Genomic DNA, 23,505 nt, shown 5'->3' with positions numbered 1-23,505 from the left:
GTTCACATTGATGTATTGGGATATGCATTATCTTCCACTTTGATTTTTGCATGAATAATGTTTGCTCAGGTTCATTGGTGCTCATGCATGTTGGTTTACCATACTGCATCCATTTTTATCGGATTTGATCCTTCCATGTTTTTAACAGAAATGAGTGAATGGGAAATTTAGGGGTATTGCTTATTGGGCCTCAGCCTGTGATGAATGTGGCTTGTTAAATAGCAGCCCAAAAAGAGAAACTTCATGTTTGTGACCCAAACTAAGTGATTCATTAAAAACAAGCCCAAGCAGAGAAATTTCAAATTTATGGCCCAAACTAAGGTAACAGGAGGTCCGCTGTGCTCCTGTGGATATATTCATTCAGGACTTAAATCGGAAATGGGCCCAATATGAAACCTTATATTGGGCTTCAGACGTGGTCATCACCAGCACGGCAATCCGCGGGACGGTTAGTGTCTGTAAATCTGTGGGCTTAAAAAATGGACCCAGTATGCTGAGGCGGCTCGGTCATGAGAAATCTCTGAGACCCGAGCCTTCATTATCCTTCCATTTTATATTAATCCTTCATTATCCAATCTTATCAAGAAAACAAAGAAAAGCCAAAAGTAATCATAAACTACTTCCTTTTTTTTAATACTTGAAAAGCAAGAATGGAATTTTAAGATTACAAGTTTATAGAGAAGTCCAAATTAAGCCTCCAATGCTTTTTTATGCATTATTTAACCCCCTCTTTTGTCATTTGGTGTGCATTGCCTCCCCAATTACAAAAACTTTCGTCATTGAATTTGGACACATAGCAATGCATTTTCTCAGAGACTGCCACCTATCTTTCATTGCATGCTGATCCCAAATACTATGCAGCCACGCATCTCTCTCTCTCTGCCCATACCCTTCACACTCCCACTCACCCATTCCCTCTCTCTCTGTCCCTCTCTCTCTCTCTCTCTCTCTCTCTATGTAAATACGGTATATGTGTGTGTATTAACCTCCTATATAACAAGACCTATCCTTGTTCCCTTCTCCCTCAACACAACTCTCTCATGATCCTCCAATTCATCTGAATCAAGACCTATTCTTTTTCTCTCCCTCTCTATATATATACGTCTCTATTGTGTTGCATTTGAACCAACCATGAGCACTATGTGTGCTGAGAAACACAGTTTCTATCCCTCCCAACAACTCCATCTTCTCTCCCCAAAGAAACCCACCTTCAAAGACACCATTTTTGACAGTAATATTGCTAATCTGATTCCTCCAAGGATGCTCCTTTCACGCAAAACCCAGATCCAAGAAACCCCTGAAATATCACTCTACGAGTCCAATCTTCGTAAATATCTGCCTTACAATGATGACAATGAAGAAATTGAGGAACTTGACTCCTCTGACTCTGCCGACCCTTACTCCTCTGACCAATTTCGCATGTTTGAGTTCAAGGTGCGTCGGTGCACGCGCAGCCGCAGCCATGATTGGACCGACTGCCCCTTCGCTCACCCCGGCGAGAAGGCTCGCCGGAGAGATCCTCGTCGGTATCATTACTCCGGCACCGTTTGCCCTGACTTTCGGCGCGGTGGGTGTACTCGTGGTGAGAACTGTCAGTATGCACACGGGGTGTTTGAATGTTGGCTTCACCCATCTCGTTATAGAACAGAGGCTTGTAAAGACGGTAAGAATTGCAAGCGAAAGATTTGTTTCTTCGCTCACTCTCCAAAGCAACTCCGAATTTCGCCTGAAATTTCCAACACAGAGAGAAAATTCAAGTCTCTGAATCACAATCTTAATCACCGCTGTTTGTTCTGCTCTCATAACTCGGTGAGTAATTCACCGACCTCTACTTTATTGGGTATGCCACATCTGTCACCGCCAATGTCACCATCGCCGCCATTATCCCCGGTGAAGCACATAGGGATTAATGGGTTTTCGCCCTTATCAAGGTTTGGAGGTTGTGAATCTTGCAACCTGAGCAAGCTTTCTACTGGGGTTGTGAGCTATAAAGAGATGCTCACTGAGCTGATGAACTCAATGGAGGCTATGAAATTTAGTGAATCTGTGTCTTCTCCTTGCTCTTCTACGACTCCAAACAATAATAACAGGAATGTTAATGTTCCTTGGCTTGATGTTTCTTTCAATGTTGAAGATCATCAGCAGCAGCATTTCACTCTTTCTCCTTCCACACCAAGTCCTTCCGGATCTGGTAATCTTTTCCGTGAAGATTATTCAAGCAAGATTACTGTCACTGCAGCAGATCTTGACAAAATGAATGATAACAGTACTGAATTTGGTGGTCCAGCTGATCCTGATCTTGGATGGGTCAACGAGCTATTGATGTAGTAGATGAAAGGAGGGAATTGGAAGGTGTATATATATAAGATATGATCTCCCTGCTGCACCAACCCTATATATATTTCAGTCGGTCTATATATAGAAGTGATTTGGTGTATATTAATTATTAATGCCATTGTTCTTTCTCGAGTTTATGTTGCTATCTTAAATTTAGTTTTTTTTGTAGGTTGTTAATTGAGGTGTCTAATTCTGTATGTGATGGTGTATTGAATTGAACTTCAATGTGTTCATTTGATAAGCTCTCTCCCTGTATTTCTGCATGTAATTGCTATAATTTTGTGGGTTTCAGAAAATATTTTCTGGGTTTTCTTTTTCTTGTCTTGAAGTTGAAGATCTCGAATTGTTTGTTAAAGATGGAATAGGGCTTTAATTTTTTGCTATAATTTTCCCTTTAAAATTATGTTAAATTATGAATTAAAATGTGTTATTAAGTATTGTGGTCTAATGTTAAATTATGAATTAAAATGTGTTATTAAGTATTGTGGTCTAATGTTAGAATATAGTAGATTTTAGAAGAAAAAAAATCAAATTTTAACCCTAAAAATTAAAATATAAATTCTAAATATTCACCTCTAATTCTTAAAACTCGGATTTTTTTTGTATGCTGAGGTGGTGGCATGTTAAACATTTACGTGGCAGACATGCACGCATGATGTACGGCCGATTTCTATTTGGGGAGAGTTGAGGATCTGACCCATCATACGCTTTGCTTTTGGCTGTTTCTTCTAGATGTTTCAAGGCATAGAATTGGTTGAAAACAATAAAAGAAGGAAGAAGAATTGTACCTTTTTTTTTTTTTTTTGTGTAAGGCGAAGAAGAATTGAACTTATTATATGTATATATTTATTTTTTCTAAAACTTTCTTAAAAGATGACAAGGCTCAGTTGGACCAAAGTACAAGGGTATTGTTTATGATTAAATCGAACTCATGACCTCCATATGTGTCATAGACATACACAGATTTATTTTTCATGGTTGTCATCATTGATTCTTAAGCCCATAAAACGTGATATGCATGAGAGATGTTAGGGTTTTACTTATATAAGTCTAACTCTTGGATGTACGATATAGTCATGTCATGACAGAGTTCAAATGAAGTGTGTGTATCCGGCAGCCGGTGCCATCAATGAAGAGAAACAATTTGTTATGAGTGTGGTAATGCACCTCTTAATGGTAGCACATCACTTGTTTCCTAGGAAGGGTACTTATACCAGAGAGACAGGTAGGATGTCATGGTCATGACCCATAAGGGTGTGTTTTTAGTTAGGTTTGCTGGTCATGGCTAGAATATGCAATGCTTGCTGGGTTTGGTGGTGAATGTCACAGATACATTAAATGGTGTGGAGGAAGGGGAGCAGCCCATGCTACCATGACTCCTGATAGGGTCCAGGGTCCCCCACCTGCCTATATATTTGTTATCACATTGCTTCAAAAGAAGAGGAAGATATCAATGATGTTCATGGGACCAAGACGCCCATGCTCTGCAGTACCTGTCCATCTTATCTTACTCGATAGGGCTCAGGATGGCAGTCACATGAATCTATTTCTGCGTTGACAGTAAAATGAGTGAAAACTCCTCTAAAGCTCTTGGCCATTTTCGTTTTCTTTTGCTTGGATAATTGGCTCTTCTAAAGGCAAGGAATTGAAGAATTTTTTTTTTTATAACTAACAATTCCCCAGTCCAACATGCTCTTCTAAATCCCGCTCCAACTATAGTAAAGACTAGGTGCAGGAAATAACGTTGAAACTGCTAGGCATGGGATGAATATTTTTGGATGAATGTGATCGCATTGTCATGTGTCTATATCATGCATTCAAGATAATTTTATCTTCCTTTATTCTGTCTCTCCTTGTCAATGACACAGTGGAGCTCAATCATCTAGGCATATTGCAGTATTCATGTAGTACAGGAAAATGAGGTACTTTTACAAGCCTAGAGAACCAAAAATAACTCCATGATCCGTTTGAGTATATGTTTAACCTCAAATGGATGAAGAATCTAATATGCCATCTATATGATTATCTTAAAGCCGCTAAACTAATCATTATGAGTTGTCCTTACAATTCCTTTGAAGACGACAATCTCGACTGTGACTGAAAGAAATCAAATGGAGTTCCAGGTCCAAAGGACCTTCTAGTGGAATTCGGAGAATCTGATAATAGAGGTTCATATACTGGATTTCTGGTTTTAGGTTGAGTGATCGATAATGTAGAAACATCTTTCTCAACTGACCTTGATTGTGGCTCGATACTCCCAAGAGATAAGATTGGCCCACCCATGCGTTCAGCTTGCTGAAGCGTGTTGATCTTGCTTGGCCTATATGTGTACCTGAAGTACTTCAAAGCTAGAATTGGACCCATCCCTGCTGCAACTATAAGCTGCAATAGAATTAAAGTTCAAATAAGTACATAAAACTTTTGATTACGAAGGATGAATTAGGCTTCTCTCTGGCATCGATTCTCTCAGGTTTCTCGGTTTATATCAAACAAGGAATAATGGGTTAGACCAGTCAACCTTCCTACCAAGCATGGCATGAGGCAAGGAGGAGGATTTGATCCCCAGACCAATCCCCAAGCAGGAGTAATGGGATCATCAGATATGCTTCAAGTAATGCAGCATGAAGACTATGTAAGCCAATCTTTGGTAAAAATTATCAATGACTTGACTCCGTACATCCTACGAGCATGGATCAGAGAGACTAGTGAACATGGGGGTATTCTCTGCAGTGGCACCATCCTACATCAACAATTATGAATTCTACCCAAGGTCCTAGGTCACTGCTGCAGTCCTTTGTACCATGAAATGGCCACAAAGGTATGAGAGAGTATCCGGAGAGAAGCTGTCACCAAACTGAAACGATACATATTGTGACCAAGTAAGACTTACAAACATAGTTATCCAGTAGCATGGTTGTCCACACAAACGGAACATAATTGTGTACATCCCTGATGATGGGATGGCACTGAAGATCCAATTGATGATATAGAAGGCAACCAAATTTCCCCATATGGCTAGATGTTGTAATATCGTAAAAGAGCTGCATGTGAGAAGTCAAGACAATCAAAATAAGTTTCACTTCATCGCAGCTTTGTGGCAAGGCTTTGGAAAAACAAAATCATATAGAAAATGATGACTTGAATTTAGATCAAGGATCCCAATAATCTAAAAGAGAAGAAAACTTATATTTTGCGAAAATATCATACGAGTCATTTAATACTTTTTTCTAAATCCCCCAAATCTTCCATTATTCTTGGTTGATACTTGATACACTGCCTCGTAGCATTTCATAGAGAATAATATGTACACAAAACAATATATAAAACAGAAGCTTACTTAGTCTCCAACGCCACAACGAAAGCTTGTAGCCATATACATCCAGAGAGTGCAACCATTGACAACTCCTCCATTTCACTTTTTTCATTGGCATAAGCATGTATACTGATAAAAAATACAACAATTGCCTGCAAATCACCATGTCAGTAAACAAAAAGCGTAAATACATCATGAGAACTTTCAACTTCCAAAGGTTAAAAACTCCTGGGCAGCATGCCAAACCAATATAAGTTTATGAAGACGTCTCACTAAAACTATCAAAAAATTATAGATAATGCAAAGTGATGTCTCTATAAGTTCAACCTTGCCACACAGGGACAGTGTATCACAATCACCGACTTCTGCAGTTCTGCAATCACTCTCCTTGATCCTTCTCTTTTCTCCACTTTTAATTTTGGCTGGTACATCTCCTCTAATCACTCACTCAACAGATGTAAAATAATGCTTTCATTTAGTATTTTGATTGCACATAAATTTAGAAATTGGTCATAAAACTCGACGAGATTAACAAAACAATTCATCTCTGAGAGGGATGGAAGGTTACTTTACTGCAAACCTGGCAGTCACATGTCCAAATCCTGGAAATAGCCACTTTGCATTACTGGAGTAAGGTTACATACATCTAGCCTCCCCTGATCCCTCCTTCTCTGTGGGAGCCTAGTGCACAAGTGGTGTTTACCTTTTTAGCTTTTAACAAAACATTTCGTCTTTGTTAACCTCATTTTGAGTTGGAAATTGGCCTTTCAATTTCATATAATTACGTTATCACCATGCTTCCAAGTTCCAATGATAAAATCTCTCACTAGCACCTCTTTTATCATTTAATAAATAAACTGTATCTAATTTTCCATGAGTTTTAGTCTCTCACAGAGAGATTTGATGATGATACCAGAACTAGGATTCCTTCAGGTTTCATTGGATGTTCCACATGAGGAAAATGTCCAGGGTTGTAAAGATGAAAGATTTTGAAACATAGCATGAGGTCTAACAATGTTTGATAAAAGAAGTGATCCATTTATACAATACTCACATGAAAAAGGGACCGGCCAAACCATCCAGCAAATGTGCTAGGATTAAGAATCCTGTGTCAAGAATGATTACGAATCAGATTTATGATAACTAGCCAAAAGAAATAAACATAACCTAGAGGCAGCACATTACCAAATTTAACATCCCCAACTTCGGACCTCACAAACAGAAAAATGTTATATAAAAAAAACATCATACCGTCCTGCTTGGCAGTAGAATAGAATTTGAGGATGCTGCATTACAGTTCCTTCACTAAGATCTTTGTCAAGGACACTGAGCAGAACAGGAATACTGGTATAGAAAACATTGAATGCCATCAAGCTAATGGAATTGAAAAGGCTGGTTCCAGAAACACCTGAAATAAAAGAAAAACTGAAGCATGCTGGTTTTAGTTCAGAAGGGGAAAAAAGAAACAGATATTGATAGGTGTGTGCAATAAAATATTCAGGAGAACCAAAAACCAGAAAGCAAGGGGAAAAAAAGGAACATAGGAACTCACAATATCTGTATGAAACAAATCAAGAGGGATTTGTAAAAGGAATACTGGGACAAAAATGCTGTGCGATTGTATGAATATCGCCCGTGGACAAGTATTAATCTTTTCAGAAACCTGAACTCTGTAATCCAAGAGCAGTTCGAATTGTAAAAAAATAATATCTGATAAATTCGACAAGAAGACATGAGTGATCACATCATTAAAAATAAAGATAAGCATAATCGCAATAATAGTACACACACAAATATTGACATACTTCCAATGCTATAATCAGCAGCCCTTGCTGCCTGCAATCCTTCTCTCCCACTAATGCCAACACCTATGTCAGCTTGCTGAATCATTCTAACATCATTACCCCCGTCCCCAATAGCCAATGTTCTATAATCGCATGACTTCAAGAGTTCCACAAGCTGCAAAAGTAGTATCATGTAATAGAAATATTAAATTATCATTCCCTGTGCACGAGAGAAACAAATATATATATATATATATATATATATATATATATATATATATATGGCTGTCAGCACACATCATCTTTTATGAGAACAGCGAGTATTACACTGAAGGTGTGTGCTGGACACCTGGAACAGAGAGGAAAATGGTTTATTCCACAGTTGAGGAAGAAATAGAAGATTTATGTTTATCTCTCAGAATTGCCTCTCCTCAGTCAAAAGGAGTTGGAAAATGTGTTATCATGATATCATCAATCAGAACTTTTTACACACGCATGCACGCACCAACACACACACACACATAGCACTGGTCATGTGGTATCAAATCAGTCTTTCAAATATAGCATCACAACATATCAAAATTAATTTATGCTTTGCAGCCACTTTAAGCATCAAGCACCAAGGCCAAGTAACCAACAAATATATTGCTTGTAAGTTCTTAAGAATTCCACAAGGAAGGGAAAAGATAGAAGAGCCAACGTAGAATTTGACTCATGCCATCCCCAAGTGTTTGACTTCTGGATAAAGCCTTATTTGTTCCAATTTTTTAAGCTGCTTAAACCAAGTTTTAACAAGTTAAAAAGTAGCTGATAATATAAATGTTTAAATAAGATGATTTTTCACCAGTTTAAATCAACTCATTGTAAAGCGATTACTATACAAAAGATTGATTACGACATCTCTCCAACATAACATGATAGTAAAATTGTAAAAATATCCTAGTGGAAAAAGGATTTATAAATAAAAAGGCTTCTCAGAAACCAAATTGAGTAATAAATTTGTAACTCTAGTAACACTGTAAAAGAAAAGCATGAAATGAAACAAAGCCTTAAAATATATATCTGTCTTGGTTCATCCTTTGATTTACATCCTTTCAAAATAAGTGGTTCACAAATGATTCTATTTCAATTAACACAAGTGTATACTAAAAATCGGGGAAAGAAAATAAAGATATAACTATTGCAGCAAAAGCATCAGTAGACAATTTTACATTAAAAAGGCACATAAATCCAAATGCAGTTAAAGATTGAACTAAATGGTATTGAGCAAGAATAAGGAAAAATACACGCAGCAACAAAGAGCACCTGTGCCTTTTGTGATGGCGTTACACGACAACATATAGCAGTTCTTGACAGTATTGCTAATTCAGTAAAAGCTTTCCTGTAATGCCTTAGAGCAATTTCAAGAGCCCAGCCATCAATAACAAATGCCAGATCCTGTTAAAAGCGTGGGAGAATATTATAAATTCATTCTCAAAACCACTATAAGGAGGACAATAAGACAAGCAGAACCCCATGCAATTGTTAAGATTAGTTACTTTGTCATTCAACCCAATAAGGCAATAAGTTAACTAGTTGGATTGGGGCATTCACATCAATACCAATAGTTACTTCAAACAATTGAAGCAATACCAAATTACCAATAGAACTTGGACACACTTTGAGAAATGAAGGCAGGAACCTATAGACAAATGTGAAATAAAATTATAAAAAAAAAAAAAAAAACCTGAGCTTTTTGGCAATACCTTAGGTTCTGAAGCTGTTATCTTCATTGTAAGTAAGACTCTCTCTAAACTTCTGCAAATTTCACCTTCAGTTCTGCCATCAATCAACAGAAGTTGACCCTTTGGCTCTGTCAAGGAATTGGAGAAAAGAAAATGAAAGATTAACGTGCATAGAATTAGACAATGCAGGATATTCTTACAAAAAATCTAGGCAAAAACTGGATCCATTAATAACCCCATTACGAAAAAATTCCTCCCTTCCTCCCATCCCCAATCCCAAAGAGAGAAAAAAAAATTAAAGAAAGGTAAAAAAACTAGGAAGGGACGAATTCAGAAACCCAAGTACATTACTATATAGGTGGAATGAGATACAAAAGGTAGTACACGAAACACTAAATTTATTAAAATTGAAAGTTTTCCTATTTCGCATCATAGAGAGAAGAGATTATATCGTTCCCGAACCAGCAATGGGAGTAGTTGCAAAAACAAGGTCATGATACCTGGGGAAATAAAATTGCATGAAAGAGCAATTTGAATTGCAGTATTCTGCTTGTCTCCAGTTAGCATCCAAAAATTTATTCCTGCTTTTCGAAGGGTCTCAATTGTTTCAGGTACACCATCCTTGACAATTATTAAAAAAGAAAGACGACACACGTTAAAATCTAAAAGTGTTTTGTGGCGCTGCTTACAGTTTGAAATTAATCAGCTAATAAAATCATGCCAAAAATGAACTGCATCCCGCCAAGTATGCCAGTTTTTACCTGCAGGCGATCCTCTATGGCAGTAACTCCAAGAACTTCAAAATCATGTTCTAACCTTTGGCAGACCTCAGCAATCCTCCACTGTGGACATTAGTAACTAGAAGAAGTCAAGTGTATTGATTGCCTACTTGATCCAGTGCCATCAAAAGCTAAAAAAGGACATATAGACCCTTTACCTCTCTATCAACTAATGTGCTACTGGCCTCCTTGTACATCACAGACCATGCTTGATATTCATCTTCTTTTAGTTCACGCGAAGCCAAGCACAACGTGCGCAATCCAATTTGGGAATACTGTTCTATAGCTTCAGTAAATATCCTTTTTTGTTGTCCTGAGGCGAGGGCGTTAATCAATTAACATGTGGCCAATCAGCCAATGCCATAAGAGATGCACTATTTAATATGATAATTCTACTTCGTTCTTCAACCCTTCATAAATGCAAAAGCAGACTAATCCGAATACAAATACCATGATCTACATCCATAGACTACTTTTAAAATAACATTATAGGTTCAGCATGATGAAGAGCAGAAAAAGTTTATCCACAAAAACAGGCTCCTTAAAAAGTGGATCGAGTTGGAATATTTCTAACTTAGATAATCGAGACAGTCACACTTGTTTAGTCCCAAATTACAGCCATAAAAAAATAAACTAACCAGCCCGAGCATATGGAAGAACTGCTTCATCTGCTCCTTTTGATAAAAGGAAAATATTCCCATTTCGACAGTCTTTCACCACAACTGACATTCTTTTGCGATCGGAGGTGAACTCCAGGGTTTCCAGCACTTCGTATTGAATTACTGAACCATGGAATCTGATATCTGCAACATATTAAAATTATGCAACGAATATCATCATCTAAACTATCAGAGACATCTTTCCTTCAAACAGCCAATAAATGAGTGGTCTTTTACCAATAATGTTTGCATTCTTATTCGCAAAAATCATATGCAATTGAGCGGCAGCATGAACAAGAGCATCCTCGTCCTGAGACTGCGCCTTATACAAGATAGCTCCAGTTTTACTGGATTACAAAAGAGGATGAATGAACTTCAGGACAACATATGCATTAAGTCCTAGAGCATGTTATATTGTATCATATGAAATGGTTTGACTTTATCATACGCATCCAAGTATGGCAGAAATTCTATCCAAAACAAGTGGCTAGAGTACCTTTGCATCGGTATAACTGTATTACATATTGCCATAACTGTAAGAAACATAACAACATCAGGAGAGCTTTTGGCAACTGCATCAAGTAGCTCCACATCTGTGTGTCAAAAGCTAAAATTAAATAGATGGTAAATTTTGCGAATCAGATGATCAGCATATTGACAATTTGACATAAGCACATGCTTGTAATACACTAGAAATAAAAAGCTAAAAAGCCATCAAATTATCTGCTTCATACTTTTATAGTTTATGTAGATGAATCAACTCACAAACCTAAAAACCTGAGGCGTTTTAGTTGGAGCAAAAAAACTGGCACAGCTGAGCACATAGCTGTACTAGATTACAACAGAAAGGCAGGTACCCAAAATCAAAACTAAAGGATGAATGAGGGCTACATGCTAAACAACTTTAAAATAAATTTGTGACCTCCAGAGCCAACACACTTGCAAGTCATGCAAAAACTTTGCTCATGGAAAAAACTTTGCCAAGTTCAATCACAGTTGATAGCCATTGTACAGCAAATCCATTAATTTATCATTTAAACCAAAAAGAAATCAATAAGACAATAACCATAAAGTAATATAAATTTCCCAACAAGTAAATGCCATTGTCATGCCTTAGCTTCCATTTCCACTTAGACCAAAATTACAAAGCAAGCATATGCAATCAATATAAATCAATCGAGATAAAACAGGTACAGGACCATAGTCTGCTGAACTTTGGAATCAACTGGATGAAGATGCACGTGGCATTTTCAAAAATAGCAAATCGAAGATATTCAGAGCTGGAACTTAAAGAAACGACTTGTTATAGATGCATCCCCCTGAAAATTGCTGAAATTGCTGCTTAAAATTGTATTCTAGTTTCATATGACATACTGAATTCAAAACAAGCACAGATATTTGAGCATAGGAACTTAGTAACCAAAAGTTCAGCATGCTGCAAGGTACCAAACATACCTTTCAATGCGTCTCCAGTCTCATTCCCATAGAAAATGTCTCTGATACAACATCTTCTAAATATCATCTTATTTTCTGTAAGAGTTCCAGTTTTGTCGGTCAAAATGTACTCCACTTGTCCCAGGTCCTCACTTATTGCCGTGCTGCCACGTAGAATAAACACTCCCTAGTGAGATAAGTGATGACATATGACTTAAATTTCTTATGTTATTCCAAGTAGAATTTTGTCTCTTTTTTCGATCACTAAACTCACTTCGCTGCATGAGCTCGAATACCAGTCTCTTGTTCAACCATTTGATCATCCCAGTCAATGAATTTTGCATACAAGCCCTTCACAAGATCCAGAGATACCTGCCACATAAAGGCAATTAAAATCATGATTTCTTTTTTATTGTGGTTGGAAACTTTCCTAACAAAACTTAACCATGTTTCAGCCACTGAGTTGTCCAAATAATTTATGGTTTCAAAGCAAGATAAGTGTGAAATAACTAAGAGACATTGCAATCCAAAAGCATAATATACACAACAATTACCTTGATGGATATGGGAATCATGATGGAACAAAGAAGCTCAAACCGCAGAGGAATGACTAATAGTTCATACCAAGGTCCTTCATCTGGATATTGAACATACCATTGCTGCAAAACACCAATACCATAACAAGGGTATGCAACTGAAAGTTAACATTGCAACAGAAAACCTTTCACAATTTATCTTAGGATTTCTATGTGTTAGAATGTATAAGGGTAGTTTAGTCATTGTACATGCACTAGGCTGTATTTAGGTTTGTATGCAAGATTGTACGAAAAAGTGTGTGAAATATACAAGTTCTTCAAAGCCAACAACTCTCTCTCAACATGGTATCGGAGCTGATGGTAGTCGCGAGCCTATGTCGATCTCAGCAGTCCTAGTTCTGATCCTGCTGCCTGGTGCGATGAGCGATGAGCGATGAGCTGCTCTCAGAGTCTGGTTCTAGTTCTGCTACCTGGTGCAGTGAAATCAAGGTCTGGTTCCAGTTTCAGAGGTGAAATCGAGTCGTTATCTTGTTTTGTTTTGTGAATCTAGGCTCTATATTCAGAGTGGGAGTCGATTCCAGATCGGTGCTTGGTGTGGCTGCTGGTGCGACTGGTCGGGTCTGGGCAGCTGGTGCGACTGGTCTGGCCTGGGCAGCGTGTGGTTCTGGTCTGGGCAGCTGGTGCGACTGGTCTGGCCTGGGCAGCGTGTGGCTTTGGTCTGTAAGTTTTTTTTGGTTCCCGTAAGTCTATTTTTTTTGGTATTCTGGGATGCAAGAATTCATAAAATGGAAGTATGAATTGCTGGAGTAGTATTTCTGTCATTACTGGGAAAACATTCTGCTGGTTCCCGTGAGTAGATCCGTGAGAGAGTTGCTGTCAGAGTAAAAAAAAAAAAAAAAAAAAAAAAAAGTTGCTTTCTGTTGATTTCTTTGAGCTGATTACAATGGCTGGTCCTAGTGAAACTAAGGCATTCACTGAAATTGTAACAACTGGGCATCGCATTACAGATAGGAAACTGAATGGTACTAATTATAGTCAATGGAAACGGGTCATTAGACGGTACTTGTCAGGTATTGATATGGAGAAGCACTTAACTGATCATCCACCAATAGAGCCTGCAGCAAGGGCTCAATGGCAGAAAGAAGATGATAAATTGTTCACTATGATTCAACATACTATGGAGCACACTGTTGATGACATGGTTGGTCATTGTGATACTGTCCGAGAGTTGTGGGAATATTTGGAGTCCTTGTATTCCAGTAAGCAGAACTTATCTCATGTTCATGATCTATTATCTGGTTTGTATCGAGCTGATCAGAAGGGACGCACTTTAGTTGAGTATTATACTGATTTTAAGCGGATGTTTGAGGAGAAGAAGACCTTGTATCCTATATTAGCTGATGTGAAGAAAATGCAGGAACAGGAAGAGGAGATCATGGTTCAGTGTTTTCTTGCAGGATTAGAATCCGAGTATGAAGTGGCTCGATCTCAAATTCTTACAGGGTCTACTCTTCCTTCACTTGCTGAGGTGTTTTCTCGGTTGCGCAAAGTTTGTAAGGATGGTAAAGAATCCTCTGGAGTATCTACGTTCTCTGGCGATACTTCTGCTTTATTGGGTTGGACACCACCAGCTGGTGGTAATAGAGGTGGTAATAGAGGTGGTCGTAGTAGTGGTCGAGGAGTGCGTGGGGGTGGCCATGATAATGGAGGGCGTGGAGGTCCTAGGATATGTTATCACTGTGGGGAGCAGGGTCATTTGAAGAAATATTGTTGGAAATTGAATGGTAAACCATCTGCACCTCCGCGGTTCGCCAATGTTGCTACCCAGGAGGGTCTATTGCCTACTCCTACTGGAGCTGTGTCTTCTTCCATAGCATCCCGGTCTGATAGTCATATTATGATCTCGGCTGATGAGTATGCTCGGTTTGCTCAATTTCAGGCTACCCAATCGACTGTCAATCTGGTTCAGTCAGGTAATGCAACTGCCTGCCTTTCCTCATCCTCCGGTAATTGGGTCATTGACTCTGGAGCCACCGATCATATGACTAGCAATCCAGGTATCCTTTCTTCATTTCAGTCGTCTCCCACTCTACCAAATGTCACTCTAGCCGATGGCTCTAATGTTCCTGTACTTGGGAGTGGTACAGCCTTACCTACATCCACTTTATCTCTCTCTTCCGTCTTATGCTTGCCTCACTTTCCTTTTAACTTATTATCTGTGAGTAGAATTACTCATGCTTTACATTGTTCTGTTCATTTCTTTCCTGATCATTGTGTGTTTCAGGATCTGGTGACGAAGAAGATTATTGGTAGAGGTCGTGTGTCTAATGGTCTGTACGTTCTTGCTGCTGACATTTCATCGGTGCCACGGCCAGTTGCTTCTATTAGTACTACCTCTATCTACCAGTTGCATTGTCAGTTTGGTCATCCGTCATTAAGCGTATTAAAGCTTCTTTGTCCGTCTTTAGGTTCAGTGTCCCAATTAGAGTGTGAGGCATGTCAGTTTGCTAAGCATCATCGAGTCTCTTATGTTCCTCGAGTCAATAAACGGGCTGCGTCCCCCTTTGAGTTGATTCATTCAGATATTTGGGGTCCTTGTCCAATTGTGTCTCAATCTGGATTTCGTTACTTTGTTACTTTTGTTGATGACTTTACCCGAGTGACTTGGTTATATTTAATGAAAAAGCGTTCCGAGTTATATTCTATATTTTGTGCATTTCATGCTAAAGTCAAAACTCAACATAATGCTTCTATTCGAATTTTCCGTAGTGACAATGCCAAGGAGTATTTTTCTGACTCTCTTTCTTCTTATCTTGTTCATAATGGTATTGTTCATCAGTCATCCTGTGTTGTCACCCCACAACAAAATGGGGTGGCCGAACGAAAAAATCGTCATTTGATGGAAGTTGTCAGGGCTCTGTTGTTCCATATGAAAGTTTCCAAGATTTTTTGGGCTGATGCGGTTCATACTGCCTGTTATCTAATCAATCGTATGCCCTCGTCGATTCTGGATGGAAGTATACCTTTTTCTGTTTTGTTTCCCTCTCAGCCTCTCTTCTGTCTTCCGCCGCGTATATTTGGTTGTGTGTGTTTTGTGCAGGATGTCCGACCTAAAGTTACTAAACTTGATCCGCGTTCTCTGAAATGTGTTTTCTTGGGATACTCTCGTCATCAAAAGGGGTATCGTTGTTTCTCTCCTGATATTGGTCGCTACTTAGTTTCCGCTGATGTTACATTTTTTGAATCTACTCCTTATGTTAATGATTCTTCTGCGTCCTCCTTTGCTCCTGAGGATGAGTTCCTTGTCTACAGAGTATTTGGACATGATCTTCATATTGAGTCCTCCCGACCTCCCATCACTCAAACGTATTCTCGACATACCTGGCACCATTCTGCTGCATCACCGCCAGTGAATTCTCCAGTAGCATCTATGACAGACCATGACACTCAACTTTCGCCTGCATCTTCCTCACCAGATCCGAGTCCTCCTGCTCCTGATGATAGTCTTGATTTACCTATTGCTCTTCGTAAAGGTAAACGTTCTTGTACCTATCCTATATCTTCCTTTGTGTCTTATAATCATCTTTCTCTTGTCTCCCGATCTACTATTTCTTCTCTCGACTCTGTTTCTGTTCCTAAGTCTGTTTCAGAGGCCTTTTCTCATCCTGGGTGGCGCCAAGCAATGGCGGTTGAGATGTTTGCTCTTCAGAAGAATGGTACTTGGGATCTTGTTTCTCTTCCCCACGGTAAACGTTCTATTGGTTGTAAGTGGGTTTTCACTGTTAAAGTGAATCCTGATGGTTCTGTGGCCCGTTTGAAGGCTCGGTTAGTGGCGAAAGGCTATGCTCAGACTTATGGTGTTGATTATTTAGAGACATTTTCTCCAGTTGCCAAGATCACTTCTATTCGCCTATTTATCTCTCTTGCTGCTATCTATCACTGGCCCTTACATCAGTTAGATGTTACAAATGCTTTCTTGCATGGTGATTTGGTTGAAGAAGTCTACATGGAGCAACCACCTGGGTTTGTTGCTCAGGGGGAGTCTGGGAAAGTATGTTTTCTTCGGAAATCATTATATGGGTTGAAACAGTCTCCTCGTGCTTGGTTTGGTAGATTCAGTGAAGTGGTTGTTGAGTTTGGGATGTGTCGGAGTGCTCTTGACCATTCCGTTTTCTACAAACAATCTGAGTTAGGTTGTATTCTTCTGGTGGTATATGTTGATGATATTGTGATTACTGGGAGTGATAGTATAGGTATTACCGCGCTCAAGTCTTTTCTTCACACCAAATTTCAAACAAAGGATCTTGGATCTCTCAGGTATTTCTTGGGCATTGAGGTGTCACGGAGTAAGCGAGGTATCTTTCTTTCACAGAGGAAATATGTACTTGATATACTTAATGAGACAGGTTTGACTGATGTTAAACCGTGTGAGGCACCTATGGTGTCTAATGTGAAACTCTCGGCTGAAGATGGTGTTCCACTTGGTGACCCAGAACAATATCGGCGTTTAGTTGGGAAACTTAATTATCTTACAGTGACACGTCCAGATATTGCCTTCCCGGTAAGTGTGGTTAGTCAGTTTATGTCGTCTCCTCGGACATCTCACTGGGATGCAGTTATTCACATCTTGAAGTATCTTAAGGGTGCTCCAGGCCGCGGTATTGTTTATAAAGATCATGGTCACAATAGAGTGGAAGGAGCAGGTCGTGGCGTTCTTTGTAAAGGTCGTAATAACCTTGGGGTGGAAGGATTCTCTGATGCTGATTGGGCGGGATGTCCTATAGACAGAAGGTCTACTACAGGTTATTGTGTCTTTGTTGGAGGGAATTTGATATCATGGAAAAGTAAGAAACAAAGTGTGGTTGCAAAGTCAAGTGCTGAATCTGAATATAGAGCCATGGCTCAGTCTATTTGTGAACTTATGTGGGTTCGTCACTTACTTGAGGAAATTGGTATGAAGGACTCAACTCCTATGCAATTGTGGTGTGATAATCAAGCAGCTATTCATATTGCTTCTAACTCAGTATTTCATGAGCGTACAAAACATATTGAGGTTGATTGTCATTTCATTCGAGAGAAACTCCAACAAGGCATGGTTCGACTTAACCATGTTAGAACGGAAGATCAAATAGCCGATGTATTTACTAAAGCTCTACCAGGGAGTCGAATAACTGATATTTGTAGCAAGTTGGGCATGATTGACATCTATGCTCCAACTTGAGGGGGAGTGTTAGAATGTATAAGGGTAGTTTAGTCATTGTACATGCACTAGGCTGTATTTAGGTTTGTATGCAAGATTGTACGAAAAAGTGTGTGAAATATACAAGTTCTTCAAAGCCAACAACTCTCTCTCAACACTATGCATTACTTCCTTGCAATAAAATTGATAAATAGTAAGAATTTTTTCTTTGGCAATGACCAGGACTTCTATCAACCTTTTTCAGTTTCATCCCAATACATTTTTTGGGATCAATCAAGTGTATTAAGTTTTATGCTGTTTCAATTCTTTTACCCCCTCGCATGCCATTTAAAGTATTAAAGCAAAGCTCCAGCATGCACATGAAAGAAATGAAACAAAATAGACTTTAACATACTTAATTGATATCAAAACAAAGTTTTTGGAAACTGAAAACAGGCAATAGTTTTGAGGACATAATGAACAATTTTGCCAAAAGAAGCATTCTTTATTGGCAGAAATCAAGGTTAAGAGACAATTTTGAATTATAGAGATGTAAACATATATCGTCAAAGGCAAAGTGGGGCACCCAAAAAAGTAACGAAAATAAGTATTTTTACATATTAGAGATTATATAACCTTTGGTAGAACAAATATCTAGTGTATATGCAACTTGACTCAAAAGGAAACAAGCTGATAATGATGACAAACCTTTCTTGCTTCTGTATCCTTCCATACATTCCCAGCTATGCCTAAAACAATAACAACCACAATTTGGAAAACAAATATAGCTCCAGTTAACTTGTCGATCATGGCGTCAACAGCTGTCAGCTTAGGTTCAGGTATACCCCTACTCATACCCAGCTTGGTTTCATTGCCTGAAAAGAAAGAAGGGGGCATACAAGATAAATGAGAAATATGATTTACTTCAGAACAAAAATCTTAACGAAAATATGACTTGCCTGTATACACAGCTACACCACAAGCCCACTCCGTATTTCGCAAATAGCATGACTGGAGAATTGTATTTTTTATGGTTAAAGAGCAAACATCGTTATCAATAAACGGAGGAAACAGACGCATATTTGCATCAAATCTTCTGATATCTTTGTCTGGACTGGGACATTCAATGACACCCTGACCATATAGACTGCGGTTACTCACCAAACAAAAAATGACAATGAATTGCCAATGAACTTGACATATACATAAGTAATCTTGCCTTGATTTTGTGCAATAGTTCAGGATCTATTCCCATGCATGCAGGAGGAATAACCCTTGTCTTCAGATCAGTTTCACCATCCAGTGCAGCAGTCTGCAAAATGATATAAATTGTCAACTTCATTTAAAAGTTACAACAAGCTCTCCCAAAAAAAGGGCAGCAACCTTCACATATTCTAACATACAGTCTCCATCCACCTAGTATGTTGTGTACTGACCATAAGAACTTTTATATTGACTTACAGAATTGCATTGTTACCTCTATATAGCAAAGGCCTTGAGGATCTGAAGTGCCAATCAGAACAAGATCGCAAGGAACTTCATCATTCTCACGGAACCATACTATATTACCTACACGAATGTCCTGGGCTTGGATCTATAGACAAAATCCCACCAATGGGACAAGGAAGAAAATGACAGCAAACAATTAGTTTCCAACAATAAAGGAAAAAGAATAGCTGACTCTTAATTTAGAGAACAGTATATAAGTCCCCACCCATTTTTATTGTACCTTGCTAGTGATGAAAAGTTGACTCAAAAATCAGAAAGGAAACAAATTCTTGTACTACCATGGGCCATAGACTCATCAAAACTACAAATAATTCTCAACTACACAAGAGAGCCAAACTAAAAGCAAGCAGATTTCGCACTAAAATACTGGCAAGCCAACTGATCCAGCACTTCTTCATCTATTCTTTCTTAAGGTTATCCATTTGATCAATGTCCAGCATTAGAGGTTGCGCGAAAAAAAATATACGCCACTGCCACTTCATTCTTGTCATCTAACATCTGGAACCAAGAGGTAGCAAACTAAAGGAAGTTCATTTTACAAACCACCGGATTTTCCCATGACAACTATTGGATATTTTACCTTAATAGTTCAGTTTCAGTCTGGTTCTATATTTTTATATAGCTTGATATAAATGAAGTAACAATGTCATGGGTTTGAAGAGTGTCATTTTGTCTCCGATATTATGATAAAGTATAAACATGTGCTTTAGTGTGGCAGATGCAGTGTCTCCTGGGGGATATTCTTACCATACATTAAGCCTGTAATACTTCATTAGTAAGATATTGGTGTGATATCCGTCAAAAAAAGATATCAGTGTGATATCTTACATATTTCTTTCCCACACTTTAATGCAAAAGACAGAGGCCTTGAACATCAGCATTCTTACAGCATACGTTAATGTGAGAAAATTTCCACAAATCTTATGGACTGAGAGCTTACGAAAAAAGTGAACCATGCCACATAATGCTTAAATCATTGTTATTGAAAAGATGCCAAACTTTCACCTAAAACTACTCTTGGAAGACATGCAACTACGGATGCCAATTTCAGGTCATGCGCAATCAAACAAGAGGAAATTTCAGAATTGCAACATTACATTTGGTTTGACAGGAAATGAAGAAGAAGCGCTGTCCATTTAAGCTATGGCAGTAAAATGAGAATACACAGTGACTTCAAGACATAAAAAGGGCAGCAGATTTTGGCTCTAGCCCCAAAAGCTTAAACACTATGAAGATGGGTTTCAGAAACAAAAACTATCAGTTAGAGTTCCTTCGTAGCATTTCATAGACATAAACACAGAAGACAGAAGACCATGGTAATAGAGCCAGCTTAACAAAAAACAAATTATCTGCATGCAAGTGTAAATTTGGGTGTTGGAAGCTTCTTCCTGCACATTGTTAGATAGAAGATTGAAACGTAAATGACCAAAGGAAAGAAGAATGACAAAGTGTTTCCATACATGCTGTTTGATACCTCGGCGGACAACCCAGACTCCTTTCTCATTTGCCTTCTTATCCGAGAGATACCTATTATAATCATCCCAAGCTTCTTTTGATGCTGAGACTGCAAATATAAAAATTAGAGGACCCCACGTACTGGCAGGATTTACTGGAGTAATAAGAGCCCATAGCTGAAGGCAAGCAATCAACAAGAAGTACTGGTTCATGAACCGGCTGAGACAAGAGTAATAAATATATTAGAAGAAGTGTTGGAGGTAGAACAAGAAAATGAAGAAACAGAAAAAAGATACAGCAAGAGGTACATGCTAGATTGAATTAATGTCCAAACTCAACATCATTCATATAAAAGATGGACCCTAATTTATCTTTCCTTATATATCTACTATGTTTTAGTTTTCAAAGCATTCACCAATGCCTTGAATAAATATAGATGACTTCAACCAATCTGGAATGAGAAATAAGAACTAGTCTTGAATCAGAGATTACCTGAACTGCTCCCACAAATTTTTTGGGAGGAAGTTCAACACGGTATACTTTCTGTTTGATATGCGGTTATCGCAATAAAGATCTTGCGATGATTCATCATCATTGACGTAAACAAAACGCTTCATTGTTGACTTAGAAGCCACTAATCATGACAAACACATATTTCCAGTGCTTTGCTAAAAATCGAACAGCATAAAGAAGCCCTGAAGCCCTGCCACAATGGAGTCGCGATTTATAAAAAGGGGGAATTATATACAATGCATAAATACTGAAAAAAAAATCATGCATAACAAGTCAACCATCCATTAATAAGTTAAAGCTGCAGAGGTAAGAAGCACATGTTCCCAAAAGATTAGCATCAAAATTAATGTTTGCTCATTCCAGTGTCCAATAATAATGGCACAACCACACACAAGCACAAGCACAAGCACAAATCAACCGGATGTTCTGTGCGTCAGAAACCATTATCCGATAACATATTTAGGTCAATGTGCACGTATGTAAACAAGAGTAATTTGCCCACTCAATGTCAATGAAGCAGTTGTCAAGTTCAAGTGTTTGATTTAGAAACTACGAAAAACAGAACCTGACTAAACCAATAGGTGCATAGCCTTCACATACTTGCCTTCTCCATTCCAGAGAACATAGAAAGAACAAAAAAACAATTAGCTAAAATATTGGGTTTATAAATTCCAATGACCTTTAATTAGCTCATGAGGAACTGTCCACCAAAGTATTATCATATATACACTTTCAGACACAAAATTCAAACAATCCAAATCAACTTATAGAATCAAATTACCGATTCAGATTACTTCGATGAATCGAAGTAGCCAAAATCTTACTCCTCAATCAATGAACATTATGACCAGCCAATCCGCGCAGGAACCAGCTACAGACAGCAAGATCCCGATTCATCAATATCAAACAACGATTTAAATTTCAAAGTACATATCAAAATAATAAGAATTAGGATTCCAAATTAGCTCCGATTAGTCCCGATTTTAAGTAATCGTTACATTCACAGGACTTTCATTCAAATTTCTCTTCACACACTCAAAATTAAACTGAAAAATATACGAGAGAGGGATCGTACCTTTTCCGGTGCAGTTCGTAAGTGATTGCCTGGTCTTTCGTTCTTGCTCCTTGGGCTCGCCTTTCGTTCTTCGTTTTCCTACTCTGAACGGTTGAAGAATGTGCACGGTGATTGTATAGGTGCACTTCCACTGTTTGACTTTGGAGAAACGCTGTGCCCCCTTCGATGTGGTATGAAGCTTTCCTATAACGATGCGGAGCAATCGGGGTCAATATCGCGTCGTTTATGGACCCACTTAAAAGAGCTGACGTGGCTAGCGCAAAGGCCTGCTAAGGCAGCCACAAAAGGCTTCTTAACGAGCCCAAGCCAGATATTGTGGTCTTAGTTCATGGACCCGACCTTAAATGGGCTCATGGAGGCACCTTCAGGCTTCAGATTTTATTGTTGTCGCATTAGCCCAAAGTTCCAAACTCGTCTGGCCCCAACCCAAACCATCTGAATACTATTCTTCTACACAAAAGACCTGATAAATGACGCATCTTTTCATGGCCCATGCATTACGGGGGTTGGTGCCCTTGGAAAGTTTTTCTCTTAGTGGCTTTCTTCTGTCTCAAAACCATCTCCATCTGTCCCCGTTTTCCTATGCCTCCACGCCGGGATAGCACGTTGGGATAGGGGCTTCAATTTCGGCTTTAATTCTTCCTCAAAATTATATTAAATCATGAATAAAAATGTATGATTAATATTTTAGTGTTCATAATGTTAGAATATAATTGATTTTGGGGAAAAAAATCTAAACCCTAAACCTTAAATTCTAATCTCTAAACTCCAAATACTAAAAATTAAGTTCTAAACCTTAAATTGTAAACCCTAAACTCTAAATTATAAATCCTAAACATTAATTTTTAACTCCTAAACTCTAATATATCATTTTTAAAAACAAAAATCCTGATTTTGCATGATTTTTGGGGGAGAATTGGAGCATCTCCCATCGCCTCCACGCCTACCCTTTAAATTCCGAATTACACGTGTCAACTACCGACATGTTCACTGAATTCTCGGATGGGGGCCATCTTTCTTTGACTGTTATTCCCGTCGGTGCCTTTTAAGTGGATCTTCTTCTTATCCTCTTGACTCTGAATTATCTGAATTTCCGTCGGTGACTTTCATTCCGTCGTACCTTCAGATTTAGTTATTCTAAGGTAATTAATTAAATCACAAAGAATACAAGATTCTTTGTTTCTTTGACATTGCGTTTGCGTTGATGA

The 23,505-nt window shown here is 38.4% G+C and overlaps 2 protein-coding genes across 2 annotated transcripts; one reads left to right on the top strand and one right to left on the bottom strand.

The window, feature by feature from the left end:
* The first annotated feature begins 745 nt into the window (after window positions 1-745).
* LOC119982731 (zinc finger CCCH domain-containing protein 2-like) lies at window positions 746-2,690 on the top strand. The gene has a single exon (XM_038826252.1). It carries the CDS (start codon window positions 1,132-1,134, stop codon window positions 2,326-2,328), a length of 1,197 nt encoding a protein of 398 aa, XP_038682180.1. The 5' UTR covers window positions 746-1,131; the 3' UTR covers window positions 2,329-2,690.
* A 1,463-nt stretch (window positions 2,691-4,153) lies between these two features.
* On the bottom strand, window positions 4,154-22,469 carry LOC119982257 (phospholipid-transporting ATPase 2). Its single transcript, XM_038825548.1, is given in 26 exon segments — window positions 4,154-4,410; window positions 4,412-4,719; window positions 5,228-5,378; window positions 5,675-5,802; window positions 6,705-6,756; window positions 6,902-7,075; window positions 7,203-7,320; window positions 7,456-7,609; window positions 8,740-8,871; window positions 9,180-9,286; window positions 9,659-9,779; window positions 9,920-10,000; window positions 10,096-10,250; window positions 10,576-10,740; window positions 10,834-10,943; window positions 11,093-11,189; window positions 12,052-12,194; window positions 12,305-12,402; window positions 12,585-12,689; window positions 18,454-18,620; window positions 18,705-18,879; window positions 18,965-19,057; window positions 19,223-19,339; window positions 20,715-20,928; window positions 21,202-21,412; window positions 22,298-22,469. Coding segments are annotated over 25 exon segments (3,315 nt in total). The 5' UTR covers window positions 21,327-21,412; window positions 22,298-22,469; the 3' UTR covers window positions 4,154-4,385.
* Window positions 22,470-23,505: the final 1,036 nt, after the last annotated feature.

The sequence above is a fragment of the Tripterygium wilfordii genome, chromosome 17 (genome assembly GCF_013401445.1).
Source record: "Tripterygium wilfordii isolate XIE 37 chromosome 17, ASM1340144v1, whole genome shotgun sequence".
NCBI lineage: Eukaryota > Viridiplantae > Streptophyta > Magnoliopsida > Celastrales > Celastraceae > Tripterygium > Tripterygium wilfordii.
This window is presented reverse-complemented; position numbering and strand designations above follow the sequence as displayed.

What these genes read in the sequence shown, in the direction of transcription:
- LOC119982731 (XM_038826252.1), top strand. Translation starts at nt 1,132, where the DNA reads ATGAGCACTATGTGTGCTGAGAAACACAGTTTCTATCCCTCCCAACAA.